The sequence below is a fragment of the Eulemur rufifrons genome, chromosome 8 (assembly GCF_041146395.1).
Source record: "Eulemur rufifrons isolate Redbay chromosome 8, OSU_ERuf_1, whole genome shotgun sequence".
Taxonomy (NCBI): domain Eukaryota; kingdom Metazoa; phylum Chordata; class Mammalia; order Primates; family Lemuridae; genus Eulemur; species Eulemur rufifrons.
In genome coordinates this window covers 108,094,501-108,121,364 of record NC_090990.1, presented here as the reverse complement: position 1 = coordinate 108,121,364, position 26,864 = coordinate 108,094,501, and the positions used below count along the sequence as shown (strand labels likewise).

Sequence of the window (26,864 nt, the reverse complement as noted above, 5' to 3'; positions counted from 1 at the left end):
TGGAGATGTACCCCTTAAACACTGATGATGGACCAGACATGGGGGACAAAGGAAAGGCTGGAATAAAAGATGACTCAGCCTTTTTGCTTGAGCAATTGAATGATGGTGACATTTTCTGCAATGGACAAGGGGAGAAATATGCTTAGGTGGGAAAATTAGGAGCTTCATGTGAAACACTGAATTTGAGATACCTATCAGAAATTGAGGTGGAATTTGGAGTTAGGTATACTACTGTGGATCTGTAGAGAGAGGTAATGGGAAGATAAAAATTTAGGCATTGTCAGTATTAGTAGTATATAATAGATAAGATCATCAAAAGAGAGTGTTCATAGAGGAGAGAAGATGCACCAGGGCTTCCTGGAGGCTCCAGAGCCTTGAGACATATCAATATTTAGATGTTGGGTAGAAGAAGAGAAGTCAACAAAATTCCAAATAAAACACTGAGGAAAAATATAATATGGTGTCTTGGAAACCAAGAGTGGAGAGTGTTTCATAGGAAAGTGATAAGCTCTGTGATGCTGTTAAAAGGTCAAAGAAGATGAGGAGATGTAAGTGTCCATTAGATTTGGCAAAGAGAGACTATTGTTGACCTTGAGAAGTGCAGCTTCATAGAGTGGTGAGGACAGAGCCAAACTTAAACAAAATAAAGTCTGAAATGGACTTCTAGTTAAAGATGGAAAATTAAACACTTGCATTCCCTAACACCTTACTAGAGAAACAGTAAAATTATTGTTTTTTAATATCACAAACTTGAAGGCCACAGGAGAGGAGACAAAGGCAACAAAATTTTAAAAGCTGGATAGCAAAAGAATAAGTGGTAACTGACTTAGAAGAATACAAAAAGCCAAATCCTAAGGTTAATTTTAGGAGAGAGCAGAGGCAACCCCATCTTTGTGGGGGGAAATGACAATACTAGGCACCTCTGAAAGTGGCACTAAAAATAGAAAGATTAAAGTCTTTTAAGAAGCAGTCAGGCCCCCCAGAGTCTCCGATAGTTCTGAGCAGCCAGGGTTGCTGTCTGTCTCCCACTCCTGAAAAATGGAAAATTGTGTCTATACACAGCAAACCAGTAGGGTCTAAGAATAGGACACTAGACACCGATGATGAAGAAGTACATTCCAGAAAAAAAAGGAATAGTATAAAAGTTTAAATCATCACTGTCCAATAGAAACATAAAGTGAACCACAAATGTGAGTCACCAGTGTAATTCTAAATTTTATAGTAGCTACATTTTATAAAGTAAAAAGAAACAGGTAAAATTAATGTTAATGATATATTTTATTTAACCCAATATGTAAAAAATATTTCAACATGTAATTGATATAAAAATTCCCAATGAGATATATCACTTTTTTTTTTTTTTTTTTTTTTTTTGAGACAGAGTCTCACTCTGTTGCCCAGGCTAGAGTGAGTGCCGTGGCGTCAGCCTAGCTCACAGCAACCTCAAACTCCTGGGCTTAAGCGATCCTACTGCCTCAGCCTCCCGAGTAGCTGGGACTACAGGCATGCGCCACCATGCCCGGCTAATTTTTTTGTATATATATATTTTAGTTGTCCATATAATTTCTTTCTATTTTTAGTAGAGACGGGGTCTCACTCTTGCTCAGGCTGGTCTCGAACTCCTGACCTCGAGCGATCCACCCGCCTCGGCCTCCCAGAGTGCTAGGATTACAGGCGTGAGCCACCGCGCCCGGCCTATCACTTTTTAAAGTCTTTGAAATCCAGTGTGCATAGCATTTATATAGTTATAAATGTATAGTGTATAGCATACTTATAGCACATCTCAATTTGGATTACCTTCATTTCATGTACTCAAAGCTACATATGAGTAGTGGGTGCCATATTGGATAATGCAGGTCTAGATACTGAATGTAAAAAGCCTCACATCCTTCCCCCACCAATCAGCTCCCAAAACTCTGACAAAAAGATTTATGTCTTTTAGACAGAAGATTAATTTTTTTTTTTCCTGGAGAATGTAAATGGTCCAAGAGAACAGACCTAATATACCAACATTGATGGGTCTTCCAAGGAAACCACCCAGTCAAATCACCCAGCAATGAAGCCTAGTTATTTACAAACCCCATCTCACCTCATACAGTACTCTCTCTCATGTTTTTAGTTTTATTATTAATATGAGCAAAGAGGCAAATATTATCTATTACCCTCTAATATAAAAAATGGAGACCAAAGAACTAAAAAGAAAAAAAGAAAGAAAAAAGAAAAGAAACCTGGATGAAAAAGAGACAATTCAGGGAGAAGACAACTTCAAAAGACTTTAATATCCTCATAAAGATAAGAGAAGTTATTATACCAAGAATGTGAAAAGAATCCTAGAAAAAGTTAAGTTGGAATTATAAATAGAACTTTAGGAAATTAAAATTATGATAACAGAAGTAGAAGGCTCAATATAAGAATTGGATGGAGGCTGAGCATTATTTCTAGAACAAAAAGACAAACTGTTGGAAACTAGGAGTAAAAAGATAAGAAAATAGAAAGTCCAGCCCAGGAGGTTCAACACCAGAACAATAGGAGTCCCAGGAAGAAAGAATAGAGAAAATGGAGGGGGGAGATTATCAAAGAAATTACTATAAAACATTTCCCAGAATATAAATACATGAGTTTCTGGGTTGCACTGGCTCACCAGAACAATACATAGAAATAAAACCACACCAAGGCACATCAACAGGAAATTTAGAACACTGGAACAAAGAGATCTTAAAACTCTCCTGAAAGAAGATAAAAACATACTCACACAATGGATTAGGAATCAGAATTTTATTTTTTTATTCTTGGGGACAACCTGAGAAGCCAGAAGACTACTGAGGATTGCCTTTACAATTTTAAAAGAAAATGTTTTTTAACAGAGCATTTTATATAAAGCCAAACTGTTGGTCAATGTAAGGGTAGAGTTAAGATGATTTCAAATATCCAATGACTCAAAAATTTGCCTGTCATATATCTTAATTAAGGAAGTTACTGGAAGAGATAGTCCTTTATAAAAAAGAGAGAGTAACCCAGGAGAGAAGACGATACGGAATAAAGGAAACAGGATATCTAACTGGAAAGAGAGGCAATGAAGGTGGCCAGGGTGATGGTAAAGGGAGATCCCAGGACCATGCTGTGCAGCAAGTTTAGAGTATATGGGAGAGATATTGCTAGGACAACAGGCTTAGGCTGATAGAATACCTGTTATGTTTTAATGTATTGAGAAGAGACTTACTCCATGGTAGAGAGTTTGGGGATAAATTAAAAACAAATGCATAGTAAGATAAACAAATGGAACAAAAAGCAATTATTAACTCCAGGGAAAATTTAAATGGTACAAAAAAAAAGGAAATAAAATCAGAATACTATATAGTTCAGCTGTGAATAGCATTTATTTGATGGAAACAAAGTAAATATTGAATATTTATCTAACCAAAAGTTATGATAAAGTTAACAGTGTCAGAGAGTGGAGAAGTGCAAGTGTAAATGTAGGGATGTATGAGTGTGTATGTGTGTACACATGTGTGTGTTGATGGGGGTGGGCTGAACTGTGCTCTTAAGAAGGAATCAATTGATAATGATGCTCCCAAACTAAAATTAAAACTAAAAAAAATACTTGTTATTTAGAGACAAGTGAGTAAAATAATAAAAGAAACAGGTGAAATATTGAAACATTATAGTTTTTACTTCATAAGGTTATTGTGAGAATTAAATGAGCTAATCATACATATTAATCATTGCCTAGCACATGGTAAGTGCTCAATAAATGTTAGCTAGCACAGATTCCATTGAGCTGTTCATTGAAACACAAACTACTGTGAAACGTAGTAAAAACTGAATAGAATAGACAGGCAATATGGGAAAAAATGTGGTTGCTTCCCAATAAAACCTGACCTTGTTTTCCTAGAAAATATGTGCAGCATTCTTGTATATATTTTTTTCTTAAAAGATTTTATAAAAACATGCTTTTAGAAAGTATTTTAGAGTATGTCAGAGATTCCCTGGGAATGCATACTCAATCTGGGAATAAACTCATTTTACAGCTGAAGTAAACGAGAATATTGATCTGAACTAGATCTGAGAGGGTGACCTAGAAGTGAACTGTTCTAAATCACAGCACAACTCCCCAGACCTATCTGACCGTCTCCTGGAGAATCACAGTCCATAAATACCTGAAGCAGTACTTTTGGTTTAAAATGTTCAGTAAAACTCCAGTCCATTAGACTGCGCTGCTGTGTTTTCTTTATGTCCTCTAAATCTGCTTCCACCATCATCTTCTTGGGTTTCTTATAAAAAAAAAATCACAGGAACACAATTTCAGCTTTAATTTGTTTAAGTCCAAATGGAGCCCTCTTGGACTCCGTCAACTAACCAGCATGTACTCCATCTAATTGGGGAAATCTGCATATGTATAAATCCATATGGCAACATTTTAGGAGAGCCGCTGCCAAAAAGAGTATGCCTTTGACTTTTTTTTTATGGGCAACATAATCTAAATATTTTTATTGTTAGGTTATACTCTTCTGAGTCCTGTTAGCAATTATAGGCAGGTTTTCTGAACTCACTTCAAGACAACGTTAGTTCCACATGGCTGTATGGTCAGCAGGTGTTTGTGAGGTTGCCAAGCCACACTGTCTAGAGAGGAGCATGGAGCTGGGAAGTTTTGCTTAGGCCGGCTAGTAAAATTAACTCCTTTCTCTCCAGCTGGCTGGTCTGAGGATGTCTGAATAATTCCTCCTCTCGAGCATCAGAATTTACCATCTAAGCACCTCTCCCTCTCTGTCTGTCTGTCTGTCTCTCTATCTATCTATCTTTAGTGTCTCTCACTTTGGGCCAGGCTTTTCTCAGATAATCTTACTTGTCATCTACACTTTTAGGAAAATAATTCCTTACCTTTTCAAGAGAATCAGTCTTTGTGACTGCATCATCTTTGATCTCATTGTTCGTGGTCTGCTCTGTAAATCAAAGACACCAACATCCAGTTGTGTTCTGTCTTTGTTCTTGCTTTGGTTAGTGCTATTGCCCATATGATCTATGTTTCTGTGCTGAAAAGGTGACTCCTGAAAGGCATGTTTCGTGCCTCCAAAACGGTGTTTGTGTCAATAATTCTAAATCAGTGCCTACCTAGAAAAGTTATACTAAACTCTTTGAAAAGAACCCAGCTTCTTGTATGATATATCCTAAATCATATCATGTATTCTGCTTTCAGACCATATCACTCACTTCTAACATTAGACCTTTACCTTTACAAGTTACAAATATTTACCGATTAAACTAAATCAACTGCTTTGTACATGTCATTTATCTTGTTGCTACCAGTACAAAGCCTTTTCAAATTTCTGTGGGTCTTGCCTGGTGCATGACAGACTAGGGCAGGGGCTAGGCATGTGTGGAACGGAGAACTGGTGGAAAAATGCACCTCCTATTAGACAAGGATACTCTTTCACCATTCTGCACAGCTTTTCTTCCATTTGTTAATCATATTTAATCATGTATTACTTTAAAATCTATTTAATGAGCATGGGAAGATTTACAGATGGAGTTTAACAAAAGTTAGTTAAATAAAAGAATGAGTAGCTGGACCAGTATGAGTTATAAACACTAGCTTTCCCTGTGACCAAAGAGTATACTTATGTGATGACTGGGATTGCAACATCATCCTTGGCTATGATACAAACAGCCATGTGGATGAACAGGGAGGGAACAGATTCACGTTGTTAATTTGTGCATCACCAGAAAAAAGCGTTCCATGATAAATAAGTTTAACATGGATAAACAGACATCTTTACTGTGACTGTCTCAGAACTTGTAATTTGCTCTTACGATTGTGAATCTCTAATAGGGAAATGGATAAAGTATGTAGCTTTTTTCAAATTTGACCACAGAAATGGAATGTATGTGTATGTGTGTGTGCGTATGTAGCAGGAGGGATCTTGTGGGAACATACTTTGATGCTGCTGAACAATTGAGCCAACCTGTCTTTCTTACCAGCCTTAAAATAATTTCAAATTATGTCCAATAAAGTTGTATATGAAATGGCTCCAGCCTAATTCTCCAAATGTAATTCCTTCCCTGTCCCTTGCTCATTCTACTCCAGACAGATGGGACTGCTTGTTGTGTCTTGAGGGTTTTGCACTTGTCTCCCTCTGTGTAGCATGCTTTACTCTTAGATGTTCATCTGTTGCAAACCCTTCATTCATATTGTTGCTCAGATATTACCCTCTCAAGAGCCCTCTGCTTCTTACCCTGCTTTGTTTTCTAATCATAGCATTTATCTGTGCATAATACTATCAAATATTTATTTGTTTATGGTCTGCCTCTCCATCTCAAATGTAAATTCCTGAGGAAGAGAAACTTTATCTTATTTTCCTTACCATACCCTGAGCACACAGCACCTGGTAGGAACTCAGTAAATATTTCTTTTTTGATTGATCTACATCATATATTGAAACCGGAAATGAATGTAGAGCTATATAGTGAGAGTAGAAATGTGGAAGAAAACCTACAACAAAGGCTTATTTTGGGGCAAGCGTAAGATTTGACTTTTCATTCTGTGGCAAAGAGAACTATATTTGCATTTCTAGAGGGAGAAGTTAATTATGCCTATGAAGGACAAGCCAACGTTTTTCTTTCTTTCAGGAGCATAGCTACTTACAGTTTTGCTACTAGTTCCATCTTGCCTTGGGCTGGCGAAGGTGACAGCATGAATGTTCCATTTTGATTTAGAGGAAAACTATAAAGGCAATTCAGTTCAGTATTTGTATAAACACATCCACTCAAAAGAAAACTCAGGCCAACTATAACTCTAAATAGACCACGACATCCCATGTGTCCTTGAAGCAATTGATATGAAATCTGTGGAATAAAAATTATTCTATTCTGTGGTCTGCCAGATTTCTGGGAGATTTGATATTCCCTCCTGAGTTTAAGGATACAGCAGAAAAAGTCTCCAGTTTGGAAAATATGTTCTAAAAATTTCACATCAGTTATTTTGTCAAAGGAAAGAACATTCAAAAACTAAACTCTTTATTTAATAGTAGAGTAAAAACCATCTTTCCTTTCTTTCTGATTTCTGCCTTCAACCACATAATCCTTTGACAGTGTGATTCAGTAGTTTTTGACACATCTGGAAATGGATGCTTTCTCATCCCTTTGAAAAACAGCTTTCCTAATCTGTTTTACTTTAGAGATAACAAGATCCCTCTGCAAAGCAGTTACTTTATTAAAAAAACACCCAACAAGCATAGAGGGCTCATCTAAACCTACAGACTCGCGGTTATCAACTCTCTGGTTTTTCATAAATATCCACTGGGCCCTGTCAAGTTCAAAAACAGTTTCAGATGGAAATCCAGTGTTTGGTTAAGAAAAGCACAAATATTCAGCCCTTCATGTCTAGGAACAGGTTTTTTTTTATATGTATTTGATGCTAGATTGCTTGTGCAGGAAATTCAGAAATGATTTCTGCTTTGTTTAAAGAGAATTAAAGTGGCTACTTTTGAAGTAAGTATGATTCAGAGTTAGGAAAAAAATGTAAGATCAACAACATCAAGGACAACAAAGTTGCATACACACAACAGCTGCAGTGACATGTCAAGGTGCAGCTGCCTCCCCCCATTCAAATGTAATGGCTCCTGGAGGAAGGTCAACATAGACCACATAGAAGAAGCACTTACGGGCCTGGGATCTACCCTTGAGATTGCTTGGCTTCTAGGATACACTTTCCTCTAGAGCATTTTCTGTGCTGAGAATTTAAAGTTACTATAACCAGCTACTTTCTACCAGGATCCAGAACACCAATTTATGTGATTTGACCACCAGGTGGCAAAAGTTGCCTGAGGAAAACTATACCAGCTGCTTTAAAGAAAAATCAATAAAGAAAAAAACCTCAGGTCTTACATCTCTCTCTAGTTCTGTATTAACCCAAAGTGACTTTTTGTCATACATTTGTAGTCCCACAGGATGCACCGATGCCATAACAACTCAGGTTCACTTATTTGGCTTAATTTTTTTGAGAGCTAGGCTAATAGCTAAGGGTACTTAGGATGGGGAACTAGGGAATCCACCCTATTGGGAAAGAAGGAGAACCCAAAGACAACAAAGTTAGCGTAACGGTCAGCATGAAGAAGAAACTACGGATATGGTTAAGCCATTAGATGCATCACAAGGAATTTTTGGAACTGAGGAAGACACAGCGGAGGAAGCACTGGTTTGAAGTTAGCTCTCCATTCAAATCCTGACCTCTTGCTTGTGTATGGCTGAACAAGTTAATGATATTCTAAGTCTTGGTTTCTTCATCTGTAGAACTGAGATAAGAGCATCTTTCTCATAGGCTGGATGTTTATATAAGTATTAGTTAATTTTTGTAAAATATCTTAGCATGGTGGTTGGAATATAGCAGGCAATATTAAATAATGCTATCTCCTTCCCTCTTCCATCCCCCTCACTTGTCTCCTCTATCAATAGGCAACCAGCTTTTCCTTAAATCCACTCCATGGACTACTTCCTCTTCTACCCTCCTCTCGATAAATGAAAAGGGTAACATGATCATTAGTTAATCCTGACTTAGCACCTATTCTCCTGTGGCATTTACCATTTATTTTTTAAAATACCTTTTAAAATTATGAAATATAACCCCCACAAAAATCATGAAGCATAAATTTTTAATATACTGCATAATTATAAAGATTAAAGTCCCAGCATCCTAGACATCTTATATGTATCATTTAACAATCAGAAACTTCTTATTAAGCTTTCATATTAATTCTAATTTTTTTGTCGATTGTTTTGGGTTTTCTACAAACACAATATTTACAAATAATGACTTTTTTCCTCCTTTTAATTCTTACACCTTTATCTCTTTTGCTTGTTGGCTAGCACCTCTAATGCAATTATTGAATACAAATGTTTATAGTAAATATCCTTCTGATCTCAAAGGGAAATATTTCAAATTTTTGCCTTGATATATAGAATTTGTTATAGTAATTTAAAAAATGATCTTTATAAGATTGAGGAATTTTCCTTATATTGCTAGTTTGATAAGTTTTTTTTTCATAAATTGCTATAGGAATTTAAGTGCTTTTCCTGCATCTACTAAGATAATTATATACTTTTCTCACTAATGTGTTAATTGATAAATTATGTTGATTATATAATATAAGTATTTTCCTTCTATTCCTGCTATAAATGCAACCTGTTTGCAATGCGTTATCATTTAGTATATGCTGAATCAATTTTCTTATGTTTTATTTGGGATTGTTGCATCTATGTTCACAAAGGAGTTTAATTTCCTTTTGTTGTACTATCCTTGTCAGTTTTATTATAACATTTATGCTAGCTTCATAAAATGACTAGAGGATGATATCCTACTTCCTATTTTTCTAGTTTCTGTAATAAGGTTTCTTTCTTTCCTTTTTTTTTTTTTTTTTTTTTGATTTAAAGTCTTGCTCAGTCATCTGGGCTGCCGTGCAGTGGTGTCATCATAGTTCACTGCAACCTCAAACTCCTGGGCTCAAGCAATCCTCCTGCCTCAGCCTTCCGAGTAGCTGGGACTACAACCAGCACCACCATGCCTGGCTAAATTTTTTTCTTTTTTATAGAGATGGGGGTCTCACTCTTGCTCAGGCTGGTCTCAAGCAATTCTCCCACCTCGGCTTCCCAAAGTGCTAGGATTACAGGTGTGAGCCACTGTGCCCAGCCTGGAATAAGTTTTGTTAAAATTAGAACTATTTCTTTTTTGAGTGTTTGGTATCGCCAATCATATCATTTGGGCTAGGTGTGTCCTATTTGTTAAGATTTTTGATTACTGATTTAATCAATTTAATTGGCTATACGACCATTCAGGATTTCTATTTCTTTTTGAGTCACTGTTAGTAAGTTATACTTTTCAAGTAATTTTCACATTTCAATTTCAGATTTAGTGGAATAAAGTTGTTTATACCTTCTTACTATCTTTTTAATTTCTGTAGAATCCGAGGGAAGTCCTGTTTCTTTATTCCCAATACAATTTTTATAAAACTTGATGTGGTTTTATTCCTGATAATAATTACTCATGACTTTTTTTTGTGATTAGCCTTGTGTAAAAGATTTATCAATTTTGTTAGTCTTTTCAAAGAACCAAATTTTTGTATTTTTTGTTTTTCCTTATTGCATCTGTTTTCTATTTCATCAATTTACTCTTATATTTATTGTTTTCTCCCTTCTACTTTATTTGAATTATTTTGTTCAACTTTATATAACTTGAGGTTTATGTTTAGTTAATTAATTTTTAGCTTCTTTTAAAAATATATTTATTTCAAACTATATGCTTCTCTTGGAGTATCTCCTGTTTTAGTAGCATTCAACAGTTTTGATACTCAATATTTTCATCATCATTTGATTTGAAATATTTCCTAATTTCTATTGTCACTTTTTCTTTGACCTAGTTGTTATATAGAAATGTACTTCTTACGTTTGAGACATTGGTAATTTTTCTCATTATCTTTTTGTAATTGATGTTCACCATAATTTCACTGTAGTGTGAGAACATACTATGCATAGTTTTGATCCTGTGAAAATTTGTTGAGACTCGCTTTATGGCCCAGCATACAGTTAGTATTTTATTATAAACACACTTATAACCTCTAAGAAGATATTGTATCATGGAGGCCTTAATGTAGGCATATGAATAATTATAAAACTGGTGGGAAATAACTAAGACCATAAAGGAAGCATAGATTAATTATGACCATGGAATGCTAAGGGAGGCATTTGCATATGGACACATCTAACAAAGCTTCATGAAGGTGCAACTGAAACCTAATTATAATCACAAACAGAACTCTAGGTGAAGGATATTGTGGGGAAAGGCATAGAGATTGAAAAGATCAGGCAGTGCAGAGAAAATAAGCCTAATTCTGTTTGTCTAGAGCATAGGATGAGTGAGCAAAAGGGAAAAGATGGAAGGAGGTTTTAGAAAAAGTAATTTTGTACTATGGGAGAAGCATATAAAGCGGCCAAAGAGTTGGGTTCTGTTTTGCAGGTAGTAGGGAGCCATTGAAGGTTATAAGCAGAGAAATGTAAGAGCTATATTTTAGGTAGATCAATCTGACAGCTGTGTGTAAAGTAGCTCAATACAAATTTAGCCTAATATCCATCTATACTTCTGTATTTCCTAATATAACACTATTTATAATGCTGTACTCCAGAAGGAGGGTAAGGACCAACCTGAGCTCCAGTGGGGGACAGGAAGAGAAATGATGTTCATTGAGCATTGATTTTGTACCAAGCTCTGTACTGGACATGTACATGACTGGAAATATACTGGGCATTTCATTATGTTATTACAGGTAAATTTTTATATTTTAGCATATAATCCTAATAACCCTGTGAAATACTAATGATCACAGTTTTAATTATGTTCACTGAACTAAATTTACTAAGGTAAGAGTGGATGAGGAAGTATTAAGATATTTTGAAAAACAACAGTTGGAGGAATAAGGAGAACTTACTAAATAACAACACTTGATGACAAAGTTTAATTAACCAAATAACTTAGATATAGTTTTTTCAACTGAAACAGAAATGCATTTAAATTTAATTTAAATAATGCATCTTGAGCCTTTTTTTTTTTTGTTTATGCATACTATAATAATGCTGTCTCTCTCAGTCTCTCTCTCTCTCTCTCACACACACACACACACACACACACACACACACATACTTTTACTTACCCAAAGGCTCAGGCTGGGGCTGAGTCTTCATGCTGGTCTCCTGCTCTGACAGCTCTCTATTATCAGGGCTTGAGGCTTTCATATTATTCGAGTCAGGATACTTCATGCTATTAGCATCAGTCTGACTAGGATCTGAAGATTCTCCATTGCTCTCCTTATCTTGGACAGACGTTGACCAATTTGGATTCACAAATATTATTTTGTCTTTGGTTTCAACATCTAGCCAGTGTAAAGAGCATCCATGAGATAAAATACTAGAAAAGTTGACAATCATAAAATGCAAGAATATCTTTCATTTCCTCCACACAGTGTACCTGTTTGCTGCTGTTTGGCATTTTGAGTGCTCATTTTCATGATGTATTGCTGCCTTATCTGTTTAGCAAATCTGGCAGGGTTATCCCATGGTATGTTGAACATTTCAGAATTTGTTCCACTCATCATCCCAGAAGGCTTTAGTTTCCCTTTTTCATCAACCTCAGAGAGCTTCAGGCTCTCAAAAGTAAACACCTTGAAGGCTCGTTCTACTTCATTCCAGCTCAAGACTTCTGTAAGAAAGCAGAACCCATGGTGCTAGGAATGCTCTTATTAGCACATGGTACGGGGCTGAAAGAGGGGCAACGAGGAAGTCTGTGTACTGGAATGACCAGGGTGTCATGCCATGATGAGTGTTGACCTGACTTTAAATATGGGCTTCACAAGTCTGCAACAAATATCAAAAGTACGTAATAATAAGAAAACTATACAGTCAAGATAGAATTTGTAAAGGTAATGCTCCCAAATTGCTTCACAGTTTAATCAATATTATGTGCTCAGATTCATTTGCATGGACTTTCCAGAGTACCATATTGGTTGAATACATTTAAAACTTATCATTTTTGAGCAAAAATATCCTTTGCTTCTGTTGTGATTAAAAACAGGGAAATTATTCACTTGTGCCTAACAGGCTGTTATATTTAGTAGGTTTTTCTGTTCATTTGGGCTCAGGAAAGGCCTCCTCTCACCCACATACATTGCTGTGGTATTTTCTGTAATTTTACTTCAAAGTTTATCAGCTTTCAATGAGCTCTATTCAATTGTGTATTTGCCCTTTTACAGCATTTATTCACCTGTTCACTCACTCATTGGTTATTGTTTTCTACGTATTAGATTTTGTCATAGATGCCTGGGATTCAAAGAAAAACAAGATTTGGTTCTTACACTTTAGAAATTTAGGGTAGAGGGATAAGAGGTAGGATTAACAAATAAACATGGAATTCAATGAGGAAAAATAAAATTATTGTAGCAGATTAATAATTCAGAGGTTACCTCTATTTTCTCCCCAATAAAGATTAGGAAAGTGGCAAGGGTCCTTTTGGGAAAAAGAATAGGAGGATTCAGAATAGAGACAAGGAAGAGGTAAAGAGTTACAGAATAAAGGAAAGTTTGCTCATCTATTCATTTCACAAGTATTTTTGAGCACCTACTAGATGTCAGTAACTATAATAAAAGCTGGGGACACAGTGGTGAACAAAGCAGTGAGCTCCCTGCTTTCATGGACTATCCATTCTAGTGGTTGGAAATAGATAGGTATATATGATATCAGAGATGATAAGAAGAATAAAGCCAGATGAGGGGACAAAAAGTCATAATGGTTGGGAAGAGCTTCTATTTTATATAAAGTAGACAGAGAAAAATCCTCTGAACAATTAAGCAAAAATGTGAAGGAAGTAGAGGAGCAAGCCATATGTCTATCTGGAGGAAAAGTCATTGAGTCAGGGGAAATAGCAAGTGCAAAGGTCCTGAGGCAGGGGTGTGAATGACATGTTCAAGGAATCACAGTGAGGACCATGCAGATGGAGCAGAGTAGAACATGAGAGCTTTATGGGTGATGAACTCAAAGCCTGCAGACCAGCTGGAAAGATAATGGAATAGTCTGAATGAGATGTGCTGATGGAGTGAGCTGGGATGGTAGTGAGGGTGTGGTGGGACTGGCTGTGGGATGTGAGAAAAAAGAGACAGCAGGAGCAACTCCAAGATTTTGTTGAAAATAGTTCCTATTTACTGAAGTGAGGGGGACTGTGAGGGGACAAAATCTGGGGTTTGGTTTCAGACCTGCAAGTATGAGATGCTGGAGGGAAAGGAAGAAGAAGAGGCAGGAGGACCAAGAGTTTGGGATGGGCCATGTAAACAGCATATATGTGAGCTCTCAGTGGTGGCAGCAGGAACAAGAATGCTGTGCTGTGTGTAGAGGTGAGCTGGAGAGAGCATGGAATCATGTCTTAAGGCAGAAGGAGAAGTGGAGATTGGCAGGATACAGGTAAAGCACCATCAGGAAGGGTGGTTATGTATACAACAGACACAGTACATCCAGGACCACTAGGCTGCACCCTGCACTTCCGTAAGGCAACAGATAGTAGGACAGTGTTCAAAAGGTCTGAATTGGGGCAAAGTTGCATGGTCAGTCTTGCTCTTCCCACTTTCCAGATAATGTCTCTGCAATGTTATTGTAATATTGTGTGATCTGCAATGACGATAAATGAGTGCAGTGGTGAGGCAGTGGGGGGAAGGATGGCATTATCCTAGCACAGGATTATGATAGCTTGAGATGGGAGGATTTTGTTTATTTTTAAATTTTTAAAAATATACAAACCTTTAGTCCCCTTCAGTAGATAACCACATCATCTCCAGTGATGTCAATGGGGGGATGTGGGGCAGAGAATGGTAAAGGGAGGAAATAAGGGAATAAATCTGGTTATGGAAACACAGTAAAATGAAAACCCACTGCATCGAATTGAAGAATGTTATGCATCATAGCTATAAAACCATTGCTAATGACATTATTCAAGATAAGAAATTTGTAGTCAATCAAAATAGCCATCTTAGCCTCTGAAAGGACTTTCAATAATCAAAATGCTTTTTGCAAATAAGGATTTAATTTTAAGAGGCACATATGAGCATTGATTAAAATGAGTTTAAGCTAAGACAAAGCAATGTACGCACCACTTGTACAAAAGTGCATAAGCTCATGAATCGTAGCTAGACGTTTAGTGCTGTTCCATGGTGGGGGCATAGGGAATTGAAGGAATTCCCACAGTGGCAACTTGGACTGCATCTCCTGCTCAATTTGAACTGGGTCAAAATTCTTTTGGTCCTGATGAAAAAGAGCAACATGACAGAAGACATTAAAGTAAGCTGCAAAGTGCCTTATGCATATGGAGAAGGCTAAACATGATACCTTCACTCTCATTATTTGGGAACAGGGGAAATCAATGGCAATTGGGGAAGACAAACTGTTGGTATTTTGCTGAAGGCCAAAAAAGCTAGTTCCTACATTGCCAGAAGTTCCTGGTGCACAAAAATGACTGATTCTTCATTCATGGTGACAAACTGCCAAAGTCTCATATATATTCATCTCTCCCTTTTGAGGTCCTTTTCTGGCCTCCACTAGTTTTTCATAGAAGCAGATATTTAAAGCAAATAACTATAAGTTTTTAATGCAAATCTGGTGGTAGTCACAATCAATTGAATGGTTAATTGGACCTCTATAATTAGGTAAGTTTTCTTTGCTGGCATCGTTTTTCCCTTATTCATCTCCATTTTTGAGACCCTAATTTGCAAGCGGGTATCTATTTTGTATGTTACATTTTAATTAGCATTGGTAAAGTTATCTAATTAGCTTCCTTCAACTGAATAATTATAGACACATTTTCTCACATCAGTTATCCTTAGCTGATTAGTATTACCTTCAGTGCATACTTACCTTCAGTGCATACTTCTTGTGGGCATGTGCATCATGGTAGTTCAGTAGGAGAGGGCCTACGGGCATTGCTTTGCTTTCACTTTCTTCTTCAGATAAGAATACTTCATGGAGATTCTATTCAAATTGAAATAATATTGATTTAAGAAAAGAATACATACTTTTTAAAAGCATGAAGGCTCTTTTGGATATCTCAGGCCATCTGACCTTTTTCTCCCTCTCCGAGAGGCAGAGCGAGGGAAGGAGGGACACAATGTGAGCTGCAATTCTTTGGTCCAGCCCATCAGCTCTGGGGGGTGGCTCCTGCAGACTGGGTGGGACAAGATCTTCTTCAGTTGCCACAACCTAATTGGGAGGAATGGGTTTAATGGTCAGCTCTTTACTGGTACTCGTTGCTCACTGCTGTATTTCCACTGCTCTTAGTAAGAACAAGTCTGTTTCTACCACCAAAGTACCAGTAATTACATAAAATGGCAAGAAAGTATCAAGAGATTACCAACATAGAAGGAAAAACGTTTGTAATCATGCATTAAAGTAGATATAATTTTAATACTTATATTAAAATAAATAACACAAAATACAAATAGTAAACAATCAACTTTAATGTGGTATAAATCAAAATAACAATATATATATTTTTTAATATTTACTCTTTATCTTAAAGCACTGAAAATAGTGCTCATAAAACTTCGGATTCAATAAACATTTACTGAGTGCCTACTACATGCTAGGTACCATGTGGAGCATTTTCACATACATTAACTCATTTAAACCTCACAGCAGTCTTGTGGGGTAGATATTATTTTCTATTTTATAGAAGAACAAACTAGGGTGAGTGAAATTAGAGGACTGGTCCAAGCCTAAGGCTACTGAGTAGGAGGAACTGGACTTCAGGACAAGTCCTCATTCTTTCTTTAAAAAAATAGAAAAGTTATAAGATGATGAGATCAATAAATGAATAACAGTCTCCTTTAGAAAATTTTACATGGTAAAAAATGTTGAAATATAATCAAGATAGGAACTTACTTATCAGCTTTTTTCTTTACCCTTAATCCTATAATCATCCTCTAGGATTTCAAATCCCTCTACAAGATTTCTCAACTTTGGCATTAAGGACATTTTGGACTAGATAATTATTTGTTGTGGTGGGCTGTCCTGTGCACTATAGGATATTTAGCAGCATCCTTGATCTTTACTCATTTGATGCAAGTAGCACCCTTCTAGTTGTGACAACCAAAAGTATCTCCAGACATTGCCAAATGTCCCCTGGGAGGCAAAAGCACCCCCTCTTGAGAACCATTGCTGTAGAGTAACAAAATAGCCCCATGTTCTTTATCTTTTATATATATCCTACTTTCAAAAGAGTCACTAACTGTTTCCACTTTTTTTTTCTGATCATCTCTTAGACCTACTCCAATCGCGAAAGATCACTCAAAACTGTTCCTCCTCTGAAGTGTTAATTCTAATATTTCATCCTGTAAAATGCCGTCCCATCACTCCTATACTTCAATTTCTTCATCCCCTTCTTAATATTAAACCTTTATTCATTCAACATGTATGTATGTGTCAGATACTGAGCTCATTTAGGGCCTTTTTGGAACAGTGTAAAGACTTTTGATGTTATTCAGAATGTGATTGGAAATCAGATTATAATTCCCTTAGATAATAATGACAAGCATGGTAAAACAAACAAAGCCATTCCTAGACGTAGTCTTGTGTTATCAATTATAAAGATACAATCCTAATGGCTGCTAGAAAGAAAAAAATAGATTACCCGCAAAGAAAAAAGTATCAGATTGACACTGGACTTCTCACTGCAAAATTAGAAGGAAGAAGACAATAGAGCAATGCCATCAAAATACTTTCCCACATACACTGACTAGGTTCAAAAGCCATTTCTGCTACCTACTCTTTGAACAAACTACTTAAGCTTTTTATGCCTCCGTTTCCTGATCTGGAAGATGGGAGATAAAAGTAGTTCCTGTTTCTTAAGATTATTCTGAGGGTTACATGAGTTAATACATTGAAAGCATTTAAAACAGTGCCTGGTACCTACAAGTGCTATACACATGCAGCTATGATGAATAACAAACTTTTCAAGTATATGTAGAACACGCATGAGAATTGACCATGTACATCAGGTCACACAGGAAACCTCAGGAAATTTTAACTGGTTAACTTGCAGAACATGCTAACTGATCATAATAAAATTAGAAATAAAAAATAGAAAATTAGAACTCAACAATCAATTTGGAAGTCAAAATAATTCATGGGTTAAATAAGTAAATAAAAGATTTAGAACTGAATACATTAAAAACACCAGCCAAAGAAACATTTGAAAGGAAATGTATAGCTTTATGTAAAGTAAAAAAGACTAAAAATGACTGAAGTAAGCTTATAATTAAAATGAAATCCAACATAAACCCAAAGAAAGTAGAAAGATGAGACCGGGCACAGTGGCTCACGCCTGTAATCCTAGCACTCTGGGAGGCCAACGCAGAAGTATTGCTTGAGGTCAGGAGTTTGAGACCAGCCTGAACAAGAGTGAGACTCCTGTCTCTATTAAAAATAGAAAAAATTATCCAGGCGTGGTGGCGCATGCCTGTAGTCCCAGCTACCTGAGAGGCTGAGGCAGGAGGATCACTTAAGCCCAGGAGCTTGAGGTTGCTGTGAGTGCAGGCCAGTGCACTTTAGCCTGGGTAACAGAGCGAGACTCTGTCTCAAAAAATAAATAAATAAATAAATAAATAAAATAAAGAAAGTAGAAAGATGGAAATAATAAAGATAAATGAAGAAATTAATAAAATAAGTAAAAAGGAGTTGATAAATGAAACAAAATGCTGGTTCTTTGAAAAAGACCAGTATAATATATATACCATTAACAGTCATTATAATGAAAAGAGAGGGCACAAATAAATAATATTAGTCAGTAGAAAAGGAACATAACCAGATATAGAGGAAATTTAAAAATGTATTTAAGTGAATAGTATAAAGAACACTGTATCATATTGAAAACCCAAATAAATGGACATATTCATAAGGAAAGTATCAATGACCAAAATTGGCCTCAGAGGTAGAAAAATCTAATTAAATCTATAAGTATAAAAGAAATTTTAAAGATAGTTAAAGAGATATTAACCCCCTCACCCACCTGTTCATGTCGTCTTCCTCTTCCATTAAAACAACACCAGACACAGATATTATTACAGATATATTTTACCAAAACTTCAGAGAATGTTATATTAACTGTTCCAGAGCACAGCAAAAGAAAGAGGCTTGAAGGTGATGATCAAGGCAAACTGTAGTTTTATCTGAAATGTTTTAATCTTTATAAAGGAGAATGCATTCAGGTATTAGGAGTGTAATTTTAAAATAGTGTAAACCAAAAATGGAAGCCAAGAGAGACGAAGTGACTTACTCGAGGTTATTGTCTGGGAAAAGGCCTCAGACTGTACCCACCTGTTCAACCATACAATGCAGCATCAGGGGCACAGAAATGAATTCCTCTGGAATCGGATTCAACAAATCATTGTAGTATCTCATGTCTACTTCAGTTGTGATGACAAAATTCACTAAAAAAATATAGAAAATATCATTGCCCAATTAAGATGTGTTCTCCATTTCTTCCATCAAAATTTCATGCATAAATCCAAACTATGACCGTGTACTAATACACATATAAACTATAGGTGGAGGCAGAGATGAAAGCAGTATGGAGGGCAGTTATTATTCCTTAAAGTGCCAGCTCATGGTGTCGATCCTCTGGCAACAGGTTTCATACATGCCTGGTGGTGGAGCTTGTGGTTCTTCACCTTGTGTTTTCTTCTTTCCAGGGGTTGGAGCAACAGGTTGTAGAGGCTAAAATAAGAATAATTAAAAAGAAAGAACTGAGATGTCTAGCTGAGATGCTGTCATCAAATGCTGGTAAGAAGAGATCCAACAGAATTCTGAGATGGTATAATTATGCTCATACCACAAAATCATCTGTTAATTTTAGGATCAAAGAAAAGGAGTTTTGTCTGAGGGAGGAAAGAAGCAAATGGTGTGGACGCTGTTCAGTTTTTCCCACCAGAACCCGCTGAGCAACTGTGGGGAAAGCGCCGGGAGATGGGGCACTGAGAGTCAAACGGCTTCTTTTCCCTGCGTGACTCAAGAGTCCTCCCATTCTCCCTCTTACAGTCCTTCGGTGGTTCTCCACTGCCAAAATCTAACTCAGCACCAAAAGACATTCATGACCTGGCTTCCCCCTCTCCAGCTTTAGTTCCTGTGGTTGTTCTGCACTTTGCACATGCAGCCTGGAATGACTGAACTACCCTGTGGCCCTGGCTCATGCTGTAGTATTTCTTTTCTTTGACCTCCATATCTTTGTACATCTTTGCTGCTTTGCTTAGAATACCATTTTGTCCCTTTCCGCAAACATGCTTTCCATTAGGCAATTCATCCCCAGCCTTCGCCACATCACTAATTCTGGTACGATTTTCCTGACTCTTCTCTTTCTGCCCTACTCCTTTTTACCTCAGGTGAGGTGACATTTTTATTGTTTCCACTGCAGTCTGAGCCGACTGCTCTCAGCATTCATCATGCTATATTGAAACTGTTGTCAACTTGATTGCCATCCTATTTAAAAGTTAACCTCAGTGAGGAGGACAGGGAATGAGTCGTCATTATTATCTTGCCAGCATCTTGCATGGTGCTAGCACACAGTAGTTACTAAATACTGTGATTACTTTATCAACATTCCTCCTTGTTCTGGGTTTATTCATTGCACTGTGCCCTGACCAGTGGGTTCCATCCTTGCCTTTGAAGGTGTCAGGCAACTAAGGAATTTCATAGAGCCCCCACCACATATCTCTCTTTAAGGCCATGCTGGGGGGCTTTTCCCTTGTTCTCACCTTCATGTATTAAATTCTAGCAGGCAGTATTACCTGATACAAGTAGTGTATTGATACAAGTGATTGATACGAGTAGTTATGTAATTTTTCTTCATATGCTTTATAAATGTGAAAATTAGGTTGTTTAGTCATTCAGCCCACGAAAGACATTTGAGCCCACACCCACCTCAGGAGTTGATATGGATTCTAAGATAGTTTTCTCATTAACCACTTGAGGAACATTAAAAAGCTTTGTGCTTTCCAGATAGTGCTGGTGCTGCCTTTTCCAATCCAGGGTGTCATACATCAAACAGGCAATATTTTCAAAAATATCAGTGCCCAATTCCAGCTATGGGTGAAAAAATTAACGACAGTTGGTTATTAGTTTTATACTGTTGGAATCAGGTATACAGTTTGTACATCCCTTATCAGCTAAGCCTATGAACTTTACACAGGGAAGCGAGCCCCTAAATCCCAAACCACTGGATCCGACCCATGGTGACCAAGTTTTCATCTGTGAACCGTTCTTGCCCTTCTTTGTTCACCGTGATGCAGACTGTTCTCTTTGGAGGGCCGTATGGCTGGCTAATACTGTGAGAGCCTAAATAATGCTTCAAATAAGTGAAAAAGAGCCCAGTCATTAGTTTCAGCAGTGTGGCCCATATTCTTAGTATCTCAGTTCCTAAACATATTAGATAATTTTGATATCCTCAGCCAAAGGCAAGCTATTGATGATTTCTTACCTGGCTGTGCAAGGAACACAATGGAATCACTCAGCTTTCTACATCTACCCAAGTACGCTGCAGTATATGTGCTATCAATTTCTTCCTTTCCTTCCTGCCTCCCTGCTTTCCTTTCACCTGTGCTATCTTTAAAGAAAACCACTAAGAAATCCTGATAGACTATTGCTTCTATAATGCCCACCAATTTTATGAGCTGGTAAGAGAGTTATAGATAAGATAACTCTATTGCCTGGGCTTTTGTTTCCACAAGTAGGAAAGCACTGTGATGGCTGGTTTTGGGTGCTGGGAAGCAAAGATAGTTGAAATAGGCTCGTCCTTTGACTGAGCTGAAGAGGCAGGGCAGAATGAGGATGGTTTCTTATGGGCAGTGAATCACAGGCTGACAGAAGTCCAGGGAGGTGCACAGCTCTGCCCATCACTGTGGCACATCTGTCTGTCTGGCTTCACATGCCCAGGCTAAGACTGAGCCTTCTTTAGTTAAACTTCAACCTGGTACTTCTTGCTCAAATTCTTGCATAGAAATAAATTTTTGTTTGTTTGTATTTCTAAGAAATAAAGCTTCTGCCCAATAGCCCTTCGCTTAACCTGGTTAATTCATTTTTAAATCAAACAGCAAATCACATGCTAAAGGCCAGTAAATTACTTCAGCCACCAGCGTCTTAACTTGAGATGTTTCAGATGTCTTCCATGAGCGGTCAGTACATCCTGACGGGCGTTTACTTGATGTTACAAGCCTTCATTATCTTGGTTCAGGAGAAACATGGCCTACTTGTGTGCTGCCAAAAGTTGCAAATGCTTTCCTCCATTCAAAGAGAAAGAAGGACTCCTTGCTGGCTCATACCTTGAATATGAAGCCATTATCAATTTACAGATATAGCTGAGAGTGTGACACCATGTATTAGGTCCGCTTCTCCTAGAAGTAGATTTATCACTTTTATGTTTATTAGATGATCCCAAGGTTAAAATGAACTTTAATCTTCAATATTAAATCCAATGGCCTTTTCTTCTGGAATCCAATTTTATTACTGAACCATTTTTAAGACTCTCCATTCCCGTCATCCTCAATGCTGAGTCCTTCACTCACAAACCATATCTTACAGACATGGGTTCAAAAATGTTACTGCAGTTAGACCCAGACCACAGCCCTGGCATGAAGATGAGGTTCAGTAAATACCTGCAAATTGACTGACAGGAGTTCAGTGTGACCAGCTGGGCAACACAGTCCTAACTAGCTCTTGAGAGAGCAGAATATTTTCACTGTTGACAGTTACCTTCATGGCCCACTTAGATGCCCTGTATATTAAACTTCTAGTTCTGAAGTCAAGAATGTTCTACCATAACTAGTATTTGAACAAAGTTGGTAATATTTTTTAACATAAAATAATTTTTCTAAACTTCAATTGCCATTTAAAGTGGTCCACTCTATATTTTTAAAAAAGTAAAAAATAGCCACTATCACTGTCTTTTAAAAGAAGTGATTAAAATCTTCTAATGAACAGACAGGAAACTGTGGAACTGGAGTAGAAAGCAGATGCTGGGAGTGGTGCTGGATGTTTTGCAGTTGCAATTTGTATGTCATGGTGTTCACGTCTATGCTCTGGTGATCTAGCATTCCAATAAAATACAATGGAATATTCATGGATTATACCATGAATATTCATGGTTATTCAATGGAATATTCATGACATTACTTATAATGTCAATATCTCTGGGATAAGGAAACATATGGACCCAATGTAATGTGAAACAGTGAAGGGCAGATGACAGTGAGTCCTTTTCTGGGCTCAGGCTGTGAGGCAGGAGAGAGAAAGACAAAGCAGGAAAGCTGAGCATATTTAGATGAAGGTGTGGGGAGAGGCAAAGCCAAAGGGAGTGTGGAGTAACCAGTTTTGGCTTCCATTGCAGCTATTCTACATTCAGCTTCATTTTCATAGCACAGAGCACAAGGCTGATATTCATTCTTCCTATTGGCAGCGTATCAGAGTTGAGTGTTCTGCTCTTACATAGTGACATCTGAGGCCTTGTGTTGAAAGTCTTCATGACTCAACTTATTCAAGTTCTGTCCATCCTTCAGGGTTCAAATCTGGCCTCCCTTGTCAATGTTTTCACTCACTTAACTAAGTGCACATCCACCCCAAGGTAATAGAACCAAGGGCTCTCAGAGTCAGAAGTGTCCATGCCCTGGTCCATGGCCATGGGCAGCCCACCCTTTGATGCAGAAACAGTTCCAGGCTTTGATCCCACTCTCCTTTTACACAGTCAGCAGTTTTTTCCTCAGCTACCCACAGTCACTGCATACAGACACCCATCCACCTCCTGTCTCCCACTTCGTCCAGCTCCTTTCAGAGCACTCACTTAATGTGGTCCTTCCCTAGGACTCTGCTTTCATTTCCACTCCCTTGATGTTAAAATATATAGTCCTTCAGGGTATTCAATATCCCTGAGCCCCTGTTTGTTGGGATAGGGGGTCAACTAGAAAAAGACCTGAGTGATTTTCTATAACAGAGGGATGCCAGAATACCTTCCAAAACATTCTTGATAAATAGTCACTTGACCTTCTTTAAACACACACACACACACACACACACCCCTTATGTATCTGGAATTTACTACTTTTCCAAGTAGTAGATCCCCATTTCTTCTTTTTCTGCATTAATAGAAAATTTAGAGCATATTTCACGTAACTGAGCACCTAGACATATGGTACCTTGCCCACCGCTTCTCTGTTTTCTGGCTTTAGTCTTGTCTTTCTGGAAACTTCTTCATAAAAGGGGCCAGAAAATGCTCTCAGGAAATGCTTACTAATTGTGGGGCCAGGATCAAGCCATCCTATTAGGATAGACCTTGTTGGCCAAATACATTAAAATAAGATTTTGGCATTAAATGCAACAGCTTAGAAAGGCGATGTTTGAATTTATCCATAAAAAAGAGACATACATCTAATTCAACAAACTATACAATTTACTATTTGCAAAATTAATATAATATATATTAAGGTTCTAATTACTGCCTGGAACATTATTGAAGTATGAAACAAAGCCATGTGTCACCAAATAAAAGAATCACCATCTTTTATCTTCATCTACTACATCGTATTCTTTGTTATTAATTCATAATTCATACACTAACAGCTAGAGAATCAGACTATAACCATAATTAGGCATTCAATATTATCATCATCTTAAAGATAAAAGAGCCTAGCACTAGTAGTCAGTGCTCAGTAAATATCTGTGGAATGAATAAATGCATCAAATAGAGCCATAGTGTTACATGTTAAAAACACGCACTCACACAAATGCACTAACCATCATCTCGTTGTCTGACCAGTCAGAAGGAAAATCAGCTGCCTTGACCATGTATTCAAGTCGAGCAACATCAAAGAGATTTGTTTCAGGTTTTTCATTGTTCAGGATTGGTTCCAAGTACTTCCAGAAAATTTCAAGTTCTTTTATGGCATTCTCTTTCTTCAATTTTTCAGCTTCTATGCCTAATAATAGCAACATGTTTATACTACAAAATGAGAGTGTTAAGTTTTTTCCCACTTTTTTCCATGTGGTGAGTCATATGCATGGCAAGATGTCTGTATGGTAGCAGAAAATGCAAATAGAGAAGTGTAATTTTTAGAAGTTTTTGAAACTGGTATATAATTATGAAACCAGAGGATTTTATTTCTGACCTTGATACTAAATATGAGCTTATCTCAACTCTTCATTTCATACTTGAGGCCCAGAAAGATTTTGACAAGATCATTCATTTTGGGAGCTATTTTCAAGATTTCCATCAGTTTTAGATTGCATCTATTAATATATGGAACTTGTTTTTCTGCCAAATCAATTTTTGACCATCTTTTTTTTTTTTGAGACAGAGTCTCGCTTTGTTGCCTGGGCTAGAGTGAGTGCCGTGGCATCAGCCTAGCTCACAGCAACCTCAAACTCCTGGGCTTAAGCAATCCTACTGCCTCAGCCTCCCCAGTAGCTGGGACTACAGGCATGCACCACCATGCCCGGCTAATTTTTTCTATATATATATTTTAGTTGGCCAGATAATTTCTTTCTATTTTAAGTAGAGATGGGGTCTCGCTCTTGCTCAGGCTGGTCTCGAACTCCTGAGCTCAAACAATCCACTCGCCTCGGCCTCCCAGAGTGCTAGGATTACAGGCATGAGCCACCACGCCCGGCCCATTTGACCATCTTAGTGTCTGCTACATAACTGGTTAGAAATGCAGTTGATCTAGTTCTCCTTTTCCCATGGCTAAAAACAGATTGGATCATTGATTTATGCTTCAGTTAACTTCTGGTCACATTAAAATAGCAAGAAACTTCTCTGGGCATTTGCATTCTGACTGTAAAATAATGACATATTTCTATAAAGTTGTGCTTGAAAATTTACATGAAATATTTATGTTCATTACATCTATAACTAACTAAATAGTAGGTTCTACTACTAAGATTTCATTATTCACTTATAAAGTCTATTTTTCTACTATTTTATTTTTATACATTAAATATTTTTTATAGAAAGACTATGTTTGCAGCATATGCATTTTATTACCAGCTTCAATAATAAATTATTTAATGTTACAGCTATCCTTTGAGATAGGAGTACCCTAGGTTTGAAGCTCAACTCTTTTACTTAATAGCAGCCTCTAGACTGAGAGTACTATTTGGTAAAATGAAAATAATAAAACATACTTCCTAGGCTTGTTGTGAACATTACATGAACCAATGTAATTAAAGCCCTTAGCATTGAGCCTTGTCCCAAAACATGTGCCCAGTATATGGTAGCTATTATTATTATTAGGGGTAGCTATTTCTAACTTTGAACAGCAATTAAAAAAATGTAGTATTATAAAAACTAGGATGTGGCTATTAAGTCACAAAGCACTGTGCAAATTATATTATTAATAAATAACAATAAAAGCAATAGCATATGGCAGAAAGAGCTTGGATTTCTGGTAACACAGGCTTACACCAAATCCCAGTTCTATTTCCTCAAGTACACTGTGTATTTTTGCTCCCTTTCTACAGAGTTAGACTAGCACAATTTCCTTACGTGAAGACCCCAAGGCTCAAAATGGCTGAATGGTAGCGTGGTTGGGACTTCATCCCACAACTTCCTAGTCTAAGGCCAGGAAGATAAAGCACCTTCACTGACTTATCACAATAAGCCAGTAGCAGATCAGGACAAAAATACAAGGCTATGACCTCTCTTGGACCATTTGGTAATTGTGGCTTCTGTAAGAACAGATTATCAACAATGATCCCTCTGGCCCACACTTTAGGTAAAAGTTATAGATCCAATGTTACTGAGAAATGTAATTGGATAATCAAGTCTTCTGACCTGTAGTCTTATGTTTTCTGTGGCTACACAGGAATATAAACACAGAGTATGATTTTAATTTTCAAAATTTACAACACTTGGCTGGTACAAGCAGAATAAATAGCAAATCAAAGTCATGAAAGGATTTAATAATGTATGTATTGTGTGATTGTGTTTTGGACAGCAAATTATATTTGTACTTTAAGGACAGCGGGTAATATTGAAGGGCTCAGTAAGTTGTGTAGCAGACTGCATACCTTCTGGCTGAAGAAAAACTTCCTGCTGCTGGCTAACTGCTGCCAGGTGTGTCTGCAGAGGTTCATAATTCTCTGAAGATATTTTAATCACGCTGGCTATAGGAACGCCAAGCTCAGTCATAATTGCTAATAGCTGGGGATTGTTGAAGCCCACAACTATAATGTAATGTTGGGCACCATCATCTGGCTCATCATCTGTTCAAAACACCGTAAAGAAGAGAAGCCATCATTGTAAAAGAGAACAG

General features: G+C 37.2%; 1 protein-coding gene across 1 annotated transcript in view; it reads right to left on the bottom strand.

Moving 5' to 3' along the window:
• Positions 1–26,864, bottom strand: part of SPAG17 (sperm associated antigen 17) — a 227,296-nt gene that overhangs the window by 98,113 nt on the left and 102,319 nt on the right. Inside the window, exons 6-17 of the mRNA XM_069478902.1 lie at positions 26,620–26,814; positions 24,349–24,530; positions 20,488–20,649; positions 19,215–19,287; positions 18,889–19,001; positions 15,637–15,774; positions 15,433–15,546; positions 14,673–14,823; positions 12,008–12,238; positions 11,694–11,912; positions 4,879–4,940; positions 4,158–4,271 (exon numbers count right to left, since the gene is read on the bottom strand). Coding sequence (XP_069335003.1) covers positions 4,158–4,271; positions 4,879–4,940; positions 11,694–11,912; positions 12,008–12,238; positions 14,673–14,823; positions 15,433–15,546; positions 15,637–15,774; positions 18,889–19,001; positions 19,215–19,287; positions 20,488–20,649; positions 24,349–24,530; positions 26,620–26,814 — 1,754 coding nt within the window. The remainder of the gene's footprint in view (positions 1–4,157; positions 4,272–4,878; positions 4,941–11,693; positions 11,913–12,007; positions 12,239–14,672; positions 14,824–15,432; positions 15,547–15,636; positions 15,775–18,888; positions 19,002–19,214; positions 19,288–20,487; positions 20,650–24,348; positions 24,531–26,619; positions 26,815–26,864) is intronic.